The following is a 20916-nucleotide window of genomic DNA, read 5'->3' as shown; positions in this document are numbered from 1 at the left end:
AACCCTAACCCTAACCCTTACCTTTATGTGAATCGGCTTGCTTTAATTTTATTTAAATTTTTAATTTTTTTCATCGCGCTGTGATGACGTCACATGTGCGCTTTCGTCGAGCGCGATTTTGTCCTCCACGGTTTTGACGGGTCACGGATACATACAGGTGTGTTATGGGGGTGGAAATGCTTAGATATCTTATTTAACTGAATTTGTTTTAGAATATGTCAAAAAGGTGTAATGTTATTGGAGATCTATTGAAACTGCAAATGGATGCCAGTAGGTGGTTGTGTCTTTAAATATAAATGATTCTAGATAAAAACATGTTTAAACAATGGTAATTAAATGAGAATTGTGGTACAGGGATAGTAAAACACACAATTTTTCTTTCTTGACTTAAAATGTACAACTCGGTTTGAATGAAGTATATGTAAGGATGGTGGAAGAAACGCACAGAATATATCTGTAACCGATTGATACTCTTTCTACAAGATATAACGAAAGATGATTCTTTGTGTGTGTTTTTGTTTAACTAAAACAATTTTTTAAAAAATTCAAAAAAAACCCCAAAAACTTTTGCACCCTTTTCTAGCAACGGAGAATCGCGCTCTAACAAATAATCGCGCAAGCGGAGGAGCTGAAAACTCCCAAGCAAGGATCATGTTCAGACTGCTTGTTTTGGCATGGCTCTATCAGAACTACATCTCCTGAAATCTCCTGCTTTTCCGTAATTAAACACCTTCTCCCTTGGCTGGGCAGGAGGACACCTGGAGTTATCGCCAACAAAGAAGGCTTAAGTCTAATCTCAACACTGATGACTGTTTTCTTTTCTCGGAGTTGGTTTTCATTCCTTATCTCTGCCTGGACAAGTTCCTGTAGTTTGCTTGCTGTGCTTTTTCAAAAGTGGCTTGCCATTCCCTCCTTCCTAGAGCGGGATGACTGGCCCAAGATCACCCAGCAAGGCCCCTAAGATGGAACTAGAAGTTAAAAGTTCTCTGAGAGTTAAAAGTTTCCCCCGCACATGCATGCTAGTCGTTTACAGCTCTAGGGTTTTTCTAAGCCGAAGAGCCAGCGCTGCCCGAAGATGTCTCCGTGGTCGTGTGGCCGGCATGACTAAACACCGAAGACGCACGGAACGCTGTTCCCTTCCCACCAAAGGGCATCCTTATTTTTCTACTTGCATTTTTTACGTGTTTTCGAATGGCTAGGTTGGCAGAAGCTGGGACAAGTCACGGAAGCTCACTCCGTTATGCGGCGCTAGGGATTCGAACCGCCAACTGTGTCCCAGCTCCTGAGGGCTACACTACACCAAACTGGCTATCACCCCGCTGGCCCCATTTCTACTAAAGCTCGTAAAGATTGAAGATGGACAATCCCCAAGCTATTCAACGCGCAGGCAAGATCAAAGCACCAGAAGCCATACGTGCCTTTTATATAACACATTCCTTTAACCATGGATAATCCTCAGTCCATCTGGACATCCAACCGCTTCACGGTGTCCTTGTCCACATAGCGACAGAAGAGGAAGAGAAGGTTGCTGGGAAGGTGAAGGGGTTCCACCATGGAAGTTTTGGGAACTTGAGAGAGCTCTCTTGCAACAAGTAGCACCAAGTCCACCCTGTGAAGGACGACACAGAGCAACCGTAGGCTACCCAGCATTGATTAAGCCCATCAAACTAGGATCGTTCCGCTCACCAAGTGGTCCCTCACCAGAACTGGTATTCAGCAGGTTCTGACCAGTTCTGGAGAAGCGGTAGCGGAAATTTTTAGTAGTTCGGAGAATTGGTTAAGTACCACCTCTGGCTGGCCATGCCCCCATCTATTCTCTGCCTCCCGAGTCCTAGCTGATTGGGAGGGAATGGGGATTTTGCAGTATCCTTCCCCTGCCACACCCACCAAGCCAAGCCATGCCCACCAAGCCACACCTACCAAGCCAAGCCATGCCCACCAAGCCACACCCACCAAACCATGCCCACAGAACCAGTAGTAAAAAAATTTGAATCCCACCACTGTTCCTCACCATTTTTCCAAGTCTTTGTTATCAGGTTTCGGGGATGTATCTGAAGAGAGGCATCTCTCCCCATGGCTTAAGAGCTGGTACAGCAGCGAGATGGCAAACTTGGGGAAGGAAGGTGGGAAGATTAGAAACCCACCAAGAAAGCACTTGGATTCAACTTAGTCACGATCAAGACGGGAAAAGTTTGAATTACATACAACCTAGATCAGGGGTGTAAAACTGAAGACCCGCAGGGACGATCTGGCCCACGGGGTGCTTAGACCGGGCCCGCGGGGCTGCCCTGAAAACAGAGAAGGACTACCCGGTGGTGCCTCTGCCAATGAAAATGGAGCTCAGGTTGGCTGCGCGTGGCTCTCCCAAACTCTGTTTTCAGCTGCAATGGCCTGCTCTAGCACTCTGCTAGCAAAAATGGAGCTCGGGAGGGGCACGTGCGAGCTCCATTTTTGTTGGGGAGGGTGTGTGCGAGCTCAGTTTTCGTTGGGGAGGGCGCGTGCGAGCTCAGTTTTCGTTGGGAGTGGCCCATTCAAGCTCTGTTTTTGTTGGCAGAGTGCTGGAGGACGCAGTGGTAGCCGAAAATGGAGCTTAGGAGGGGCACGTGCGAGCTCTGTTTTCACTGGCAGAGTGCTGGAGGAAGTGTGGTAGCTGAAAACGGAGCTCAGGAGGGCCTGTGCGAGCTCCATTTTTGCTGGCAGAGTGCTAGCAAAACAAACCCTGGCCACACCCACTCCAGCCACGCCTACCAGCCCCCCCCCCGAGGTCAAACACAACCCTGATGCGGCCCTCAATGAAATCGAGTTTGACACCCCTCCGTATCTCACTCCAGGAGGGATTTCTGCCATGAAACGTGTACGCTCCCGTACCTTATTGCTAAAGACCAAAGCGAGGGACTGCTTGATAGAATCAGGCTGCAGCTGGGTGAGTTCCTGGAGGATATCCATCAGCTCTCCAAATGTCAACTGTCCAATGGTGTCACAGAGAGGATTGTAGAGGACAGAGAGGGTCTGCCAGAGTCAAAAGGGCAAAGTGACAACACCTTAGACTAAAACTCAAGTCTTCCACTCTGGGAGAGATGATTGCATCCAGTCCACAGACCGGAGGTACTGGGGAATCCAATCAACTGTTGTATTTTAAGCTGAGTTCATCCATGGGACTAAACCACCAGGTTGCTTGCTTTGGCCCAACATCCTGAATGGACCACCCCAGCGATGTGTTAATGTAAGTTTATCACTTCATGTGTCCAGAGGTGGGTTCCTACCAGTTCGCACCTATTCGGTAGAACCAGTTCGTCAAATCTACCGAACCGGTTAGAAGAGGTTCCACCAGTGGACCCGGAAAGCAGGCCTCACCTACAGAAGAGGTTCCAAAACTTTTTGAAACCCACCACTGGTCCTTGGATATGATTATTCTACACTATCATGCTCGAAAGGTGATCACAACAGGTACCTCCTCCAGCAAGTCCTTCTTGATAAGCACTGCAAGGTGTTGCACAATGGTGACGAGCGTCGTCTTGGCTTGTCCCAGGGACAGATGCGGCAGAAGCCGTGCCACTAAGCGCTTCCCTTTCCCGACCAGTAGTATCTGTAGAAACTCCTCTTTCACCTCTCTGAAAGGAAGAAAACAAAAAAAAAAAATCAGGAAATCAAAGCAAAGACTTTGTGACGTGTGAGGAAAAAACCACACTCAATAGTAGAGCGACAAGAAACGTCCCGGGATTTCCAGAAATTATCCAGAATCACTCTTGGGTGGTGCAGTGGCCTAGGGGTGGAGATGTTGCCTCACAATTAGGAGGCAGTGAGGTTGATAGCAATAGCAATAGCAGTAGACTTATATACCGCTTCATAGGCCTTTCAGGCCTCTCTAAGCGGTTTACAGAGAGTCAGCATATTGCCCCCAACAATCTGGGTCCTCATTTTACCCACCTCGGAAGGATGGAAGGCTGAGTCAACCCTGAGCCGGTGAGATTTGAACCGCTGACCTGCTGATCTAGCAGTAGCCTGCAGTGCTGCATTTAACCACTGCGCCACCTTGGCTCTTAGGTTGATCCCCAGGTAGAGGCAGGTATTTCTCTCGCTGGGCACAATGGGACTATTATCTACCGAACAAAGCTCTGCATTGGCAACAGGAAGGGCAACCGGCCAGTAAACATGCAGCTCCATTCAGTTGCCAAGACTCCACCCAACATTTTTTGAAACCCACCACTGGTCCTTGGATATGATTGTTCTACACTATCATGCTCATATTTATAAAACTCAGTGCCTCTGTGAAAGGTAAGGATGACTACTGCGTTTGTGGTGCAATCAGAACATTGCGTGTGTTGAAGTTGTTTTAACGCAGACCAAAGATGCCTTTCAAAAAACAAGTTTACATCACATTCTTATGCATGCCAGTGCTGTGGGTGAGGTAATTTAAGGTGGTTCTGACAAGTGTCGTCGGCATCTTCATATCCGGTCACATGGGCAGCAAGCCACTCCCATCTGGTCACATGGCCATCAAGCCACTCCCACAAAGGAGGCCACACCCACAGAGTAGGTTCGAACAATTTTTGAAACCCACCACTGATGCAAAACCACACCTCCTCCAGTCCTCAGCAAAATCTTTTCCCATAGAACCGGACTCTGGTCCCCAAAAGGTTGCGGGGGCTGCTGCTTTAGCACAAAAGCAGAAAGAAGGAGAGAGATAACTGCTGGCACGTTAAGAGAAAGCAGCTGAAATGATATGCATGAATTCATGCGGACACAAAGACATCGTAGAGGTGCCTTCCTGTTACCATTATGGCTAGTCATTTGGTCTTGGACTCACTCTTCCCCAGAATGCTCCTCAATTCTCAGGGCTTGGTAAGTGCGCTCCACCCCGTGAAGAAGTTTCTCCCGTAACTGGGGATGCATCTCTTCGGGGGCCTGATCCAGTTCCCGCTGCGCGTCCTCCATCTCCAGGAGCAGAAGATACATCTGTTTCCACAGCAGACATTTATTTTTATTATTTGTCAAGCATGTGTAAGATGTACAGATATAAGTATAAACATGATTAGGAACACTTGAAATCGGTACGAATAAGTGGGGAGAGTAGGACAGGGACGGGAGGCACGCCGGTGCGCTTATGCACGCCCCCTTACGGGACCTCTTAGGAATGGAGTGAGGTCCACGCTAAACAGTTAAACACTGAAGTTATGGGGGTTTGAGGATGTAACAACGGAGTCAGGTAGAGCATTCCAGGCATTGACCACTCTGTTGCTGAAGTTGTATTTTCGGCAATCGAGTTTGGTACAGTTTGCCTTAAGTTTGTATCTATTGTGTGCTTCTGTATTGTTGTGGTTGAAGCAGAGGTGGGTTCCTACCAGTTTGCACCTATTCGGTAGAACCGGTTCGTCAAATCTACCGAACCGGTTAGAAGAGGTTCCACCAGTGGACCCGGAAAGCAGGCCACACCTACAGAAGAGGTTCCAAACTTTTTTGAAACCCACCACTGGTCCTTGGATAGGATTATTCTACACTATCATGCTCGTATTTATAAAACTCAGTGCCTCTGTGAAAGGTAAGGATGACGACTGCGTTTGTGGTGCAATCAGAACATTGCGTGTGTTGAAGTTGTTTTAACGCAAACCAAAGATGCCCTTTAAAAAACAAGTTTACATCATATTCTTATGCATGCCAGTGCTGTGTGTGAGGTAGTTTGAGGTGCTTCTGACAAGTGTCGTCGGCATCTTCATATCCGGGCACATGGGCGGCAAGCCACTCCCATCCGGTCACATGGACGGCAAGCCACTCCCACAAAGGAGGCCACACCCACAGAGTAGGTTCGAACAATTTTTGAAACCCACCACTGGGTTGAAGCTGAAGTAGCCATTGACAGGTAGGATATTGTAGCGGATAATTTTATGTACTACGCTTAGGTCAGACTAAAGACAGTGGAGTTCTAAGTTGTCTTAAGTCCAACATTTCGAGCCTGGTGGCGTAAGGGATTCTATTGTGAGTAGAGGAGTGGAGGACTCTTCTCGTGAAATATTTCTGGACTTGCTCAATTGTCCGCTATGCAGTGTGGGTTCCAGACAGATGAGCTGTATTCGAGAATTGGTCCGGCAAAGGTTTTGCGTGCTCTGGTTAGCCGTACAATATTACCAGAGAAGAAGCGACGCAAGATTAGGTTAACAACTCTTAATGCCTTTTTGGCAATGTGGTTACAGTGGGCTCAAATAGACACCAGCCAGGATTTTAACCTACCCAGCTGTTCAAACAGCCTAATGTAAGAAGTAGCCAGCCACTTACTTTCTCAATCTGGTATAGGACTTGCAGCCGTTGGTTTCCCACCGCCTTGGGAAATAAAGAGGGGGAACAAAAACATTTGAGTCACTAGAAGAGAAGCCACCTGCATCGTGTTCTGTGGGAAGGGGCCTGCATCTGCCAAGCCTGCAGGCCCCTCCCTACAGAATTTGCAACGCAGAATTCTGCAGATGGGCTGCAGACCGTGGAGCGATTAAATGACGCACTATGTTCATCCGGCATCCAGGACAAACTTTTGATTTAGCAATAGCTCCTAGACTTATATGCCCGCTTTACAGTGCTTTGCAGCCCTCTCTAAGCGGTTTACAGAGTCAGCCTCTTGCCCCCAACAATTTGGTTCCTCATTTGACCCACCTCAGAAGGAGGGAAGGCTGAGTGAACTTGAGCCTGTGAGGATTTAATTCATGGCAGTGGGCAGGGTTAGCTTGCATTTTAACCCGAAGGAAGGAAGGAAGGAAGGAAGGAAGGAAGGAAGGAAGGAAGGTAGGTAGGTAGGTAGGTCCCACCCACTCCAGAAGGATGGAAGGCTGAGTCAACCTTGAGCCTGGTGAGATTTGAATTGCCAAATTGCAGTCAGCCGGCAGCCAGCAGAGGTAGCCTGCAGTACTGCACTCTAACCACTGGGCCACCGTGGTATTTTTGGTATTTTATTGTCACTTATAAGCCGCCCTTTTCCCTGAGGGGACTCAGGGCGGCTTACAACCGTGGCTCATAATATGCTTCAAGGTGCTGGCTGTTACCTTTAAAGCCCTACATGGATTGGGACTTGAATACCTACGGGACCACCTCCTGCCACACACCTCCCAACGACCTGTAAGATTGCACAGATTGGGCCTCCTTCGGGTACCGTCGACCGGACAATGCCGGTTGGCGACTACCCGGGGGAGGTCTTTCTCTGTAGCTGCTCCGACCCTATGGAACGACCTACCCGTAGAGATCCGGACCCTTCCCACTCTCCCGGCCTTCCGTAAAGCCACTAAAACCTGGCTGTTCCGGCAGGCCTGGGGCTGTTGACCCCAAAATATGGTCCAGCCCCACTCAAAATGGAGTGCATGATGTGTTTTTTTAAATCTATCTTTTCTTTCTTCTTCTTTTTTTATTTATTGTATTGTTAGCCGCCCGGAGTCCCACGGGATTGGGCGGCATACAAATGTTATTAGACTTCAAGCTTCAAACTTAAGACATACATACGTTCTTTCCAACAATCTCTTCTCCCCCCCAAAAAACATATGAAGAGAGGCTCCCGATGCTGCCATTCAGATAGAGCATGGGCAAAACGATGGGGCACCTACCTGTTCCAGAGAGAAATGGTGCACAGCATCGATAGCCCTGCGGGGACTGTAGCAGGTGGACATGGCTACCTGTCCTAAGGATCCTGGAATCCGCACTACTGGCAGAGGAAGTCACTGTCAGGAGATGTCCGCACATTTCCATGCCTTAGAAACCCCCCTCCCCACTGGACTTACCAGATTCATAGGTCTCCACTCTTTGGATATATGGGGTGACTAGCTTAGGGATCTCCGGTTTGCTCCCTGCCAGGTGTCCTTTCTCGGCTTGTTTGTGCTCCAGCTTGCGATAATACTCCTGAGGACAATAGGAGACAGTTGGTCAAAGGAGGAGAAGCCTACAGCATCTAAATTAGGGTTGTCTTTAGAGCAGTGGCCCTCAACCCTTTGGGTTCCACGGGGAAAGGTTTTTCCCGCAGACCAGAGAAGAACAGAAGTTGCCTTCAGATGTTCTGGGAGCTTCATCCCTTGGAAGCTTTCAAGGAGAGACGGGACTGCCATTTGTCAGAAACGGTGTAGGGTCTCTGGCTTGGGCAGGAGGGTTGGACTAGAACAGGGGTCCCTCCAACCTTGACAACTTAAGACTCGTGGACTTCAACTCCCAGAATTCCTCTGGGAGTTGAAGTCCACGAGTCTTAAAGTTGTCAAGGTTGGACACCCTTGGACTAGAAGATCTACAAGGTCCCTTTCCAACTGTCTGCATCCTGTGGATGGGGCTTCATTTGTTTGCGTGGCTCTGATGCCAGTCCGTGGATCTGGGGTTGGGAACCCCTGCTTTAAAGGTAAAGGTTCCCCTCGCACATATGTGCCAGTCGTTCCGGACTCTACGAGGTGGTGTTCATCTCCGTTTCAAAGCCAAAGAGCCAGCGCTCTCCGAAGACGTCTCCGTAGTCATGTGGCCGGCATGACTAAACGCTGAATAGCAATAGCAATAGCAGTTAGACTTATATACCGCTTCATAGGGCTTTCAGCCCTCTCTAAGCGGTTTACAGAGTCAGCATATCGCCCCCACAGTCTGGGTCCTCATTTCACCCACCTCGGAAGGATGGAAGGCTGAGTCAACCTTGAGCCGGTGAGATTAGAACCGCTGAACTGCAGATAACAGTCAGCTGAAGTGGCCTGCAGTACTGCACCCTAACCACTGCGCCACCTTCGGCTGAAGGCGGATGGAATGCTGTTCCCTTCCCACCAAAGGTGGTTCCTATTTTTCTACTTGCATTTTTACATGCTTTTCAACTGCTAGGTTGGCAGAAGCTGGGACAAGTCACGGGAGCTCACTCCATTATGCAGTGCTTGGGATTCAAACCGCCAAACGGCCGACCTTTCTGATAGACAAGCTCAGCCTCTTGGCCATTGAGCCACCGTGTCCTTAGGAAATATTACTTTACAGGGTCCCCCAAACATCCTTCTGCTTCGGGAGATGCCTCACTTCTCATGCATTCCATGATTTCCTTATCCTCAGTTCCTCCCTTAATAGCATCACTTCCAAAGGAAGGAGGTTGGGTCTGCCACTACAAGCAATCCATGGGGAGGCCCATCCCAAGTCCCACCACTCCACGGATTCTCCCTGCCCAGCCCCCCGCCCCCCAATTTGAGATCGATTCCACCTATTTTCCTGCACTCACCTGGTAATAATAATCATCCCGCTGGGGGTTTTCACTCTGCAGCTGTAACATCTGGACTTTTATCACCCAATCTTTTTCAACCGGAGTCATGAGAGCAGAGAAAGGATCCGCTTCTGGTGGCTGAGAGTCCATGGAGGGAAGTCTTGGAGGCAAGCAGGAACATGATCTATGATAGGGGTCTCCAACCTTGGCAACTCTTAAGCCAGGTGGACTTCAACTCCCAGAATTTTTTGCTTTGCTGGCTGGGGAATTCTGGCAGTTGAAGTCCTCCAGGCTTAAAATGGCCACAGTTGGAAACCCCTAATCTATAAGATACGTTCTGAAATCTTCTAAAACCCCCCCACCCCCCCCCCGGTCCAAGAGGTCAACCTCACCCAAGAAATAGACCTTCATTGTACTTTTAACTCTCTGGGGATGATTTTAAAGGTGCTTTGGAATCCTCTGGACCAACAAGCCATAAATGGGAAGGTCAGTAGCCAACAGAAGTCTAAATTTTATTTCAAAAGCCTTACCTTAAATCTGGAATTTGTTCCACCAGATGGTAGTTAGCGGGTGGAACAAGTGCCCTAAGCCACACAACCCTTCATGTATAAGACACTGAAACAAGGGCAGGAAATCTGGGGACAGCCCAGCGGTAAAGGTTATCTCATGCGCCCAATAATTCAGGTGGGAAAACATCTCAAGGAGATTTCCCCATTAAATAACTCAGGATAAACGAGGCTGCAAATTCATATTTACATTGGCAAGATTCTGTATTGAGCCCAGAGCAGCAATAATGATAAGTTTTATGGAACTCTTGTCTGGAGGTGGTCCTGATGCTGGGAAAGTTTGGAAGAAGAACAGGGCAACCAGAAGAAAGATGGGTGGACTCACTTATAGCAACGATGACGGTGCCACCATTGGAAAATCTGAAGGAACCAGATTGTCATGGAGAAGCCGACCCAGTTGACTTGACTCTTGCAATCTGTTATCATCGTTATTTCTTTGTTCTCGCCGTTACACGGAATGTCGCAAAGGCGGACTCTGTTTCCCCCTTTCTATTTTCTTTACCCCCGTGATGTGTGCCCAAAGTGGCACGCAAAGCCATGTCACCTGCCATGCGCGCCCTTGCCTGTCTTCTGGGTTTCTGGTGAGCATGCGCACGAGGCGATCAGGTGTCCTTTCTGGAGCACAATCCCTTCGCGCGGCAGTGCTGAAAACCGACATGCATATGCACGCTGGGCAGCTGATCGTCGGGCGTGCATGTGCGCCAGAAGCCGGAAGTTTGGCTTTCCTGGAGCGCGATCACTTTGCATGCGCAGCAGTGCTGAAAATCTGCCTGCAAGCCGGCCAGCTGATCGTCGGGAGCACATGCTTGCCCTAATCCGGAAGTTCGGCTTTTCCCGAGCGCGGCACTGATGATTGCACGCATTTTTGGCACCTGGTGCCGAAAAGGTTCGCCATGCCTTCTCTACCCCATTACCTCGCTTCTTGTCCTCGCTGTCTTTGGGTCAGAAATCGCTGATGCAAAGGATGCAGTTGGGTCATTGGGCTGGGCAAGCTGCAGAGAAAGGAGAGCAGTCAATCCCAACTCCCTTCGCGGTTGAAACCATAGAGAGGCCTCCGAACCTTCTTCCTAGAGTTTACCTGATCTTCTGTTGGCTGCCACTCAGTGGGCTGAATGGTGGCGTTTCGGGGGTGTGCGTCAAAGCCCATGTGGGGCTGCCGGCATTGGAAAAGAACGGTTGGAACGGAGGTGGAGAAGGATACCCGGACATCTGAAGAGGGAAGACATTGCGGGTTAGAAGACCCCTCCCCAGAGGTGGGTTCCTACCAGTTCGCACCTATTCGGCAGAACCGGTTCGTCAAATCTACCGAACCGGTTAGAAGAGGTTCTACCAGTGGACCCGGAAAGCAGGCCACACCTACAGAAGAGGTTCCAAAAAATTTTGAAACCCACCCCTGGTCCTTGGATATGATTATTCTACACTATCATGCTCCTATTTATAAAACTCAGTGCCTGTGTGAAAGGTAAGGATGACTACTGCGTTTTTACAGCAGGGGGCTGGACTAGAAGACCTCCAAGGTCCCTTCCATCTCATCATTCTATTCTAATCCTCAAGTTACAACTGAAATGGAGCTTCCCCATCACATTCATAACTCATGACAATCGTAAAACCAGTCATGCTGGCTGGGGAATTCTGAGAGCTGAAGTGCTCACACCTCCCAGTTGCAAAGGTTGAGGCACTCTATCCCAGAGGTACAATATTCAAATTGCATAGCGCATCACCTGACCAAGGCCAAACGGACGACGTATCCTGCGGGGTGGAGTGAACGGAAAAGGCGGTCTTAGAGAAGGTGACGTCGCTGGAGGTTGCTGCAAGACAGGAAGATGACAATCATCAAAACTGAGAAGTTCAAACATATATACAATTGGACACAATGGTGGGATTCAATTTTTTTTACTACCGGTTCTGTTGCTATGGCTTGGTGGGTATGGCATGGCGGGTATGGCATGGCGTGGTGGGTGGGGCAGGGGAAGGATAGTAAAATCTCCATTCCCTCCCCACTCCAGGGGAAGGATACTGTAAAATCCCCATTCCCTCTCCGCTCCAGGGGAAGGATGCTGCAAAAACTCCATTCCTCCCCACTCCAGGGGAAGGATGCTGCAAAATCTCCATTCCCTCTCCGCTCCAGGGGAAGGATACTGCAAAATCTCCATTCCTCCCTACTCCAGGGGAAGGATGCTGCAAAAACTCCATTCCTCCCCACTCCAGGGGAAGGATGCTGCAAAATCTCCATTCCTCCCTACTCCAGGGGAAGGATGCTGCAAAATCTCCATTCCCTCCCCACTCCAGGGGAAGGATACTGCAAAAACTCCATTCCTCCCTACTCCAAGGGAAGGATGCTGCAAAATCTCCATTCCCTCCCCACTCCAGGGGAAGGATACTGCAAAATCTCCATTCCCTCCCCACTCCAGGGGAAGGATACTGTAAAATCTCCATTCCTTCAACACTCCAGGGTAAGGATACTGCAAAATCTCCATTCCCTCCCCACTCCAGGGGAAAGATACTGCAAAATCCCCATTCCCTCTCCACTCCAGGGTAAGGATACTGCAAAATCTCCATTTCCTTCCCACTCCAGGGGAAGGATACTGTAAAATCCCCATTCCCTCTCCGCTCCAGGGGAAGGATACTGCAAAATCTCCATTCTTCCCGATCAGCTTGGACTCGGGAGGCAGAGAATAGATGGGGGCGGTGCCAGCCAGAGATGGTATTTACAGGTTCTCCGAACTACTCAAAATTTCCGCTACCGGTTCTCCAGATCTGGTCAGAACCTGCTGAATACCACCTCTGCTGGACCAAATGGACCAAAATACGTATTAAAATCAGAATCCTAAACTCTTGGAGATCTTGGCACCAAATGCAGGTCAACCGTTCTATTATTCTAAACGTGCAACGCGATTCCTGCTAGAGCATGGAGCTTCTTCTGCAGGGGATTTGGAATTCTCGAGATTTCCCTTACTTGACGCATGAAACGCTGGGGATTGGAAGTCCGAGTCCGCCCGCAGAAAGCCGGGCAGTGCACATCAGGGGAATTGAGGTAGCTGGTCCGCCGTGGTGAAGTCAGGAAGTCCAGATTGGCCCGGGAACGACACACCCTTTCTAGAGCCTGGAGAATAAGAAGTGACGGTCAAATCCGAATTGCCATTCGTTGGGATTTACGGTGATGGGGTCGTTGGCAAAAAAAGGAAGGACTGTCACAATGCAGATTAAAAAAATATCAACCAAAGCTCCAGTTGCACCATTGGCCATCTTGAATTCTTTTGACCACATCCTCTGGGCACCTCCCATGGAGACACAAATGCGGGGGAATTCACTCACTGTTATTAAAACTCCATATTGCTGAATTTAGGGATAAGTATTTGGCTTCTGCTCTGAAGCGGATTTTCAGACCTCAACTTTCATTGTTTAAACTCCATCTCAGTTACGCACAAATTATCAATCATCTGGATTTTAAAATAATAAGAGCTAAAGGTGTTAGGAGTAAAATATAATCCGGAGCAAGTGTACTCCAGTGGCAGAAGGGAGAAGAACTACAGAAGATTAAAGATAGGCTACAAAAATGCCATGTTTGAACTGATCAATGCAGAATCTTGTTTAATTAAGGCAAATGGATCCAATATAATCTCTTGCTGTTTCCTCTCTGAACTCCTTTCCTTCCTCCCTTCCCTCCCTCCTTCCTCCCTTCCCCTTCTCTCCTTCTTTTCTTCCTCCCTCCCTTCCCCTTCCCTCCTTCCTCCCTTCCCCTTCTCTCCTTCCTCCCTTCCCTTTCCCTCCTTCCTCCCTTCCCCTTCTCTCCTCCTTTCCTTCCTCCCTCCCTTCCCCTTCCCTCCTTCCTCCCTTCTTCCCTCCTTCCTCCCTTCCCCTTCTCTCCTTCATTTCTTCCTCCCTCCCTTCCCCTTCCCTCCTTCCTCCCTTCTCCTTCCCTCCTTCCTCCCTTCCCCTTCCCTCCTTCCTCCCTTCCCCTTCTCTCCTTCTTTCCTTCCTCCCTCCCTTCCCCTTCTCTCCTTCTTTCCTTCCTCCCTCCCTTCCCCTTCCCTCCTTCCTCCCTTCTTCCCTCCTTCCTCCCTTCTGCCTCCCTCCTTCCTCCCTTCCCCTTCTCTCCTTCTTTCCTTCCTCCCTCCCTTCCCCTTCCCTCCTTCCTCCCTTCCCCTTCTCTCCTTCTTTTCTTCCTCCCTCCCTTCCCCTTCCCTCCTCCCTCCCTTCCCCTTCCCTCCTTCCTCCCTTCTGCCTCCCTCCTTCCTCCCTTCCCCTTCTCTCCTTCTTTCCTTCCTTCCTCCCTTCCCCTTCCCTCCTTCCTCCCTTCCCCTCTCCTTCTTTCCTTCCTCCCTTCCCCTTCCCTCCTTCCTCCCTTCCCCTTCTCTCCTTCTTTCCTTCCTTCCTCCCTCCCTTCCCCTTCCCTCCTTCCTCCCTCCCCCTTCTCTTCTCTCCTCCCTTCCCCTCCCCTCCCTATCCACACCAGGATGTTCTCATTCTGAAAATAAAAGCCCCCTGCCCTAAAATCTGAATAATTCCAAATCCTTCTAGGCTTCTCCGAAGCCCAAGCAGACCAGGTTCACACATGACTTTAAGTCATTGCGTGGTTTTGGTTTTTGGCTTGCCGTGGTGGGTGACTCGATCCACCGCAGTTTGAAAACCCTGCCTTATGGCTTAGCGTTTGATCCACGCAGCCCACCCCGGCTCAGGGGAATTAGCGTAGCTGAGCTTAATCAAGGTGGGTAGAGGGCAAGGCCTAAGCTAAACGGTCCTGCTTTCAGGGTGCAGAGTAAGAGAATTACCTGCATCATAGATAACGATGGGCTCCTCCTCAGAGTTGGACTCCACATACAACACTTCGAATGGGGCTGAAGAGGAGGGGGGAAAATAGATGGAAGGGTGAAGGAAAGAGACAAAACGACTGTGAGCAATTGGTACGGTTAAGGCACTCAAAGCTGCTTCTAAATGCCCATTTGTTACCCATTTGGAGAGGAAGTTTGGTCTAACAGTTAAGGCTAGAAAGCAGGAGATGGTGAGTTCTAGTTCCACCTCAGCCATGAAAACTAACTGGGTGACTTTGGGCCAGTCACCAGATGATAATGAGTTCTAGTTCCACCTCAGCCATGAAAACTATCTGGGTGACTTTGGGCCAGTCACCAGGAGACGGTGAGTTCTAGTTCCACCTCAGTCATAAAAACTAACTGGGTGACCTTGGACCAGTCACCAGGAGACGGTGAGTTCTAGTTCCACCTCAGCCATGAAAACTATTTGAGTGACTTTGGGCCAATCACCAGGAGACGGTGAGTTCTAGTTCCACCTCAGTCATAAAAACTAACTGGGTGACTTTGGACCATTCACCAGGAGACGGTGAGTTCTAGTTCCACCTCAGCCATGAAAACTAACTGGGTGACTTTGGGCCAATCACCAGGAGACGGTGAGTTCTAGTTCCACCTCAGCCATGAAAACTAACTGGGTGACTTTGGACCAATCACCAGGAGACGGTGAGTTCTAGTTCCACCTCAGCCATGAAAACTAACTGGGTGACTTTGGGCCAATCACCAGGAGACGGTGAGTTCTAGTTCCACCTCAGCATGAAAACTAACTGGGTGACTTTGGACCAGTCACCAGGAGACGGTGAGTTCTAGTTCCACCTCAGTCATAAAAACTAACTGGGTGACTTTGGGCCAGTCACCAGGAGATGGTGAGTTCTAGTTCCACCTCAGTCATGAAGACTATCTGGGTAACTTTGGACCAATCACCAGGAGACGGTGAGTTCTAGTTCCACCTCAGCCATGAAAACTAGCTGGGTGACACCTTGGGCCAGCCCCTCTTCCTCTCTCAGCCTAACCCACCTCACAAGATTGTTGTGGGGAAAACAGGAGGAGGAAGCTGCCTTGAGATATATTTGCTGCCTTGGTTCACAGCTGGATGTTTCCCCCAACAATGGATCCCTTCAACAGGAGCCCCTTCCTGTAAAATCCTGCCGAACCCCTGCCTCCATCCCTCCTTTTTAATTTCTTCCGTTAATATGTTTATTGGAAGGGGGGGGGAGAGAGGGAACCAAGTCGTCTTACCAAATAATCAGGAGCAAAATCTGAAAGATTGTTGGCCAGTTTGCTATCCAGAATAGCAGAATCTTCCTTCTGCAAAGAGAGAAGAGGGGATTCAAAAGACAGAAAATCACAACCATGTCACTAAACAGATACAGGATGTCCGAAATACAAAATGAGCACTTACAAAACTAATTTTATTTATCAGCTTTACAAAATATCAGTCACAGGTTTTATTTCTGGCTATGCATTTAAAATCAAAGCATGTAAAAAAAATTCATATATATATGTGTGTGTGTGTGTGTGTGTGTGTGTGTGTGTGTTTATTTGTGCTGATAAATAAATAAAGGGAGACTAGTATAGATCTATTTCAAGCTATTTAGCTCTCATCAGCTAGCCATACCCTTACTGGGATTTGAACCTGGGCTATATGGCATACTAGGCACACTAGGCAGAGATCTTAGCCATTAGGCCACAGGCTCTTTATCCGTTATCAGTGAAGCCAGGGTGAAAGGTATCTATTAGATTTTTACAACCCCTGGTAAGCCCCAATTATGGGAGGAAGCTAACTAGTGCCTTCACCAGTAGACCAAGGTGGACTCTGGTGCCTTCACCAGTAGACTAAAGAGGACTCTACTGCTTTCACCAGTACACCAAGGTGGACTCTAGTGCCTTCACCAGTAGACCAAGGTGGACTCTGGTGCCTTCACCAGAAGACCAAGGAGGACTCTGGTGCCTTCACCAGTAGACCAAGGAGGACTCTGGTGCCTTCACCAGTAGACCAAGGAGGACTGGTGCCTTCACCAGTAGACCAAGGAGGACTCTACTGCCTTCACCAATAGACCAAGATGGACTCTACTGCCTTCACCAGTAGACCAAGGTGGATTCTACTGCCTTCACCAATAGACCAAGATGGACTCTACTGCCTTTACCAGTAGACCAAGGAGGACACTAGTGCCTTCACCAGTAGACCAAGGAGGACTGGTGCCTTCACCAGTAGACCAAGGAGGACTCTACTGCCTTCACCAGTAGACCAAGAAGGACTCTACTGCCTTCACCAGTAGACCAAGGAGGACTCTACTGCCTTCACCAGTAGACCAAGGAGGACTCTACTGCCTTCGCCAGTAGACCAAGGTGGATCAAGAGAATCAAGATTAGAGTATTGACTTTATTCAGTGATTAACACTTTGTCCACCTTCTCTCAACTTAATCTACTTCACATGGAGATCCTCGGACATACCAATGCCAGGTCCTGAGAGAAGATGGGTTCTACATGAAAGGAGGACCAAAACTTGAGGTCCTCTCCCATAACTTAGAGCACCTTAAGAGGTTGCACTGTTAAGAGAAGCAAACTCCAATCTAGTGTGCTTTCAATGGCTTGGGGGAGACATCCCTTCTTCCATAGCCAGCTGGTCTACCACCCATTCTTGCCATCTTGTAGCTCATCTCCAACTTGAGGACACCCATCAAAGGAAGTTTCCCAAGGTTCCCCTCACCTCCAGCAGATGCTGACTCCGCACAGCGCTCATGACTGCTGGATCATCCAACTCATGGAGTTCTCCTGCATTCCTACTTGTAGGCACCTCTTCATGGTCACTCATGTCTTCTTCCTCTACCTCCATGGTGCCATAAGCAAACTGGGGTGGAGACTCTTGGGGAAGACTTTCGTCTTCTTTCCCATCTTCTACCATCGGTTCCACGTCTGAAGCTCCGGTCTCTTCTTCTCCTTCAGCATCGACCGCCTCCCCTTCCCCGGGATCAGCCGCAGCCACTTTCTGAGATTCCTTTGTCAAGGCCTTTGCCTTATGGTCTTCAGAGTACTCTTGCAAGCCAAAAGAAAGGACATCTAGGTCAATATAGAAGCACCCTCATCCTAAGAGGGGAAACTGCAGTACCAGTAGACCAAGACCAACAATTCTTACATTATTACAATCTCACCAGTGATGAATTTTTTTTTAATTAACGGTTCTGTGGGTGTGGTTTGGTGGGCGTGGCGTGGCGTGACTTGGTGGGCGTGGCAGGGGAAAGGACACTGCAACGTCTCCATTCCCGCTCCATTTTGGGGCCAGCCGGAGGTGACCTTTGCCGGTTCTCCGAACTACTCAAAATTTCCACTACCGATTCTCTAGAACTTGTCAGAACCTGCTGGATTTCACCCTGAATCTTACTCTAAGTAAGATTTGTCCCGATAAAACATCCTGGGTCCAAGTCATCTTATTCTCTGTGCTCCTTGCAACTGTACTAACTAATTTTACGATTTGGTGGATGTTACTAGATCCCTTTAATTGTTGCTGTAAATGTGTTTTTATTTTCCATTTCATTTTCGTACAGTCACATATATACTGTGCAGAACCGGGGCCATATAACATTAAACAATAAACACAGCCATTCCTCTTGTTGACAATACCTCCAAAAATAGAAACCCAATGTACCTCTTCGACCCTCCATACACCCTTTCTTTCGCCCCCCTCCAACTTTCCTTCTTCCCTCCATCATTCCCCTCTACCCTACTTCCCCTCCCCCTCTACCACTCACTAGATCCCTTTAATTGTTGAAGGAGCTAAAGCAGTGGAAGACTATTCTCCTTGTGTACTTGATGGTCTCCAGAGAGATCCATCTTGTAAAGAATACTTTAAAAGAATACAATTTAAAGAATGCAATTTAATCACCATACTTTAGTAATTAAATTGATGTAAAAGTAGCATTCATATATTAGGTTGGTTTTCTTCTGAACCTTTGCAAATCTAGGCAAGTTACTTATATTTTGGCTTAACACATTACACAATCTTTAGAAGGTTGCTTAGCTCAGTAACTAGGTTAAATGCGCTCCGTGAACTTAACCACGATTTAACTTGGAAGAGGAGTCATTTTCAACTTTTCAGATGTACTTGTAATTTGGCCACGTGTCCAGTTGACTAGAGCAAACATTTCTATGAAACTCCATTGTTACCAATCATGCTTTCATTATATTTACACGGATATATTAACATATAGGTGTTTAAACATCCTTCATGGAACTTCCTTCCTAAAAAATAAATCTGGTGCAGAATTTAATTCTAATTGGAAATCATGCTTGCATAACCCTCTATATCAGCGTTTCTCAACCTTGGCGACTTTAAGTCCTGTGGACTTCAACTCCCAGAATTCCCCAGCCAAGTCCACAGGATTCTGGGAGTTGAGGTCCACAGGACTTAAAGTCACCAAGGTTGAGAAACACTGCTCTATATAGTTTTGTATCGCATCCAATATTTGAGTTTTCCCTTCGCCCAACTATATTTCAACATGAGCTATAATGTTCAGTATTAATATATTGTTTACTGCTAGCAACTTGTATAATTTGTTGTTCAAGTATATTCATTCTCAAGTACCATATGGATAATCATCCACACCTTTTTAAGAATGTATTTTTATATATATATTTTAATCTCTTATTTATATCCTTTTAAAGAAAAAGAAAGAAAATTCAATTAGGGCAGCTTTGGTTCACTTTTGTTGCTGTACTATTGCTTTACTAGTTCATTACAAGCTCTCTACTCCAACCAGAGGGGCCAGGATTTGCTGATTTACCTGAAGTGAATGTTAAGTTAATATAAAGATCAACATCATCCTCTTCAGTTGCTTTGTCAATCACCGGTTCTTCCTCTGTGTCTTCCTCCTCCATCACGAAATAATCCTCTAGGATCTGATTCAAACAAACAAGGAAATGGAACCTCATATATTTAAATCCCTCCTTGGAAAAGAATAGGGAATTTTGACCAAAACTCAAATCTGGGCCAGTTTAAGAAAGTTTAAACTCATAGTTTTGCTTACACATCCGTCTAATTTAGCCAGAAATAGCGTTTTGTACTGAGCCGGCATCACTGCTGAGTTACTACTACCGGTATCTGTACTAGCAGTATTTTAATGCCTCTCCAAAAGTAAGACAGCCAATTTCTCTTTTAAAGATTCCAACTTAAGTTTTATAGCCAAAGCTTCTTTGCTAGGCTAAGCCAGGCTTGTACGGTCTCCCAACAGCCACGAGGAGGAGTAATTCATATTTAGGAGGGAGGCGAAGGAGAAAAGGAGGAGCAACAACTCCGTGAGTAAGAGACCTGCTCGCGCCGCGCGGGAGCATCCTCACAACTACGCGCTCCGGAATTTCCAGGAGTAAAGTCTGAACTACTCCCGACGCAGCTACTCCGTGGAAACGCACTACTCAACCGCACGTTTACTACTCAAGGGTAGTAATTAAACGCAGAAAGCAAAGCACGCCAAGGAGATTCGTGGCTTCCCCGGGAAGAAAGGCAAAGGATGCAGTAGGGTTGCAACGGGGCTCCGCCTTCTCCAACCGGCTCGCCCACCGACCCAGCCGCTTACCACGTCCGGCGCCCCCGCGACTTCGCCTCCTTCGGCCATGGAGCCCTCGTAGCGCCTTCGCCCGGCAGCGGTCCCTCCCTGCGGCCATGCCGGCTCTTTTAAAGGGCCTTTTCAGGGGCGGGGCAGCCGGTCCGGGACCCATTTAAAAAAACACACCACCCTCCTTAAGGGGCTCAGCCACGGGAGTTTGATCCCGCGTGGATCCGATGCGCGGGGCTAGCTGGTTTGCGAGCCCCTGGAAGGGGCTTAACTTCGAACCCGATCCCGCGGAGCAGCTGAGTTCAATAAAGCAGAAGATTGGTAGCTCAGGGTTGAAATGAGGGGTCCTTGGTGCGCTCTGAGCTTGCTGGTTTTCTTGCAGAGGTTTCATGGCCCAACTAGGTAACATCATCAGTGCTAGGAGGAGGAGGAGGAGGAAAACTGGGGTCCTTAGTGCTCTCTGAGCTTGCTGGTTTGCTTGCAGACATTTAATGGCCCAACTAGGTAATATCATCAGTGCAGAAGGGCTAACATAAACCCTGTTCCTATCAAGACTTCTACTAAGTGTGTTACTATTATTCTTCTCTTCCTTTCTAGTACGTATCTGTTCTCACTTATGACTATAACCATGTTGTATCTTTAAAATTGCTATTGTTTTATTTGCTTCCTAGTATGATTTGATTGCTTATTAGTAACCTATGACTGTCACTAAGTGTTGCACCTTATGATTCTTGATGAATGTATTCTATTTTCTTTTTCTTTATGTACACTGAGAGCATCTGCACCAAAGACAAATTCCTTGTGTGTCCAATCACAC

At 48.1% G+C, this 20916-nt stretch overlaps 1 protein-coding gene across 1 annotated transcript; it reads right to left on the bottom strand.

Moving 5' to 3' along the window:
• Positions 1-1262: 1262 nt before the first annotated feature.
• Positions 1263-20454, bottom strand: PATL2 (PAT1 homolog 2). Its single transcript, XM_032233129.1, has 18 exons — positions 20121-20454; positions 19305-19446; positions 17261-17631; positions 15789-15857; positions 14517-14582; positions 12701-12847; positions 11466-11552; positions 10823-10953; positions 10659-10736; positions 9197-9338; positions 7752-7869; positions 7578-7675; positions 6271-6315; positions 4808-4956; positions 3452-3611; positions 2869-3009; positions 2012-2109; positions 1263-1609 (listed from the first exon to the last, which is right to left on the bottom strand). Exons 1-18 carry the CDS (start codon positions 20157-20159, stop codon positions 1456-1458), a joined length of 2235 nt encoding a protein of 744 aa, XP_032089020.1. The 5' UTR covers positions 20160-20454; the 3' UTR covers positions 1263-1455.
• Positions 20455-20916: the final 462 nt, after the last annotated feature.

The sequence above is a fragment of the Thamnophis elegans genome, chromosome 16 (genome assembly GCF_009769535.1).
Source record: "Thamnophis elegans isolate rThaEle1 chromosome 16, rThaEle1.pri, whole genome shotgun sequence".
Taxonomy (NCBI): Eukaryota; Metazoa; Chordata; class Lepidosauria; order Squamata; family Colubridae; genus Thamnophis; species Thamnophis elegans.
The sequence above is the reverse complement of the archived record's forward strand: the minus strand, read 5'-3'. Positions and strand labels throughout refer to the sequence as shown.

Bases quoted from the DNA above. Each gene is read 5' to 3' on its own strand.
- PATL2 (XM_032233129.1), bottom strand. From the start codon at position 20,159: ATGGCCGAAGGAGGCGAAGTCGCGGGGGCGCCGGACGTG. The intron at 9,339-10,658 runs GTAATGGGGTAG...CTTGCCTCCAAG, and splicing joins CAGCGAGGACAAGAAGCGAG to ACTTCCCTCCATGGACTCTC. The intron at 3,612-4,807 runs GTGAGTCCAAGA...TCTTCCTTTCAG, and splicing joins GAGGAGCATTCTGGGGAAGA to AGAGGTGAAAGAGGAGTTTC.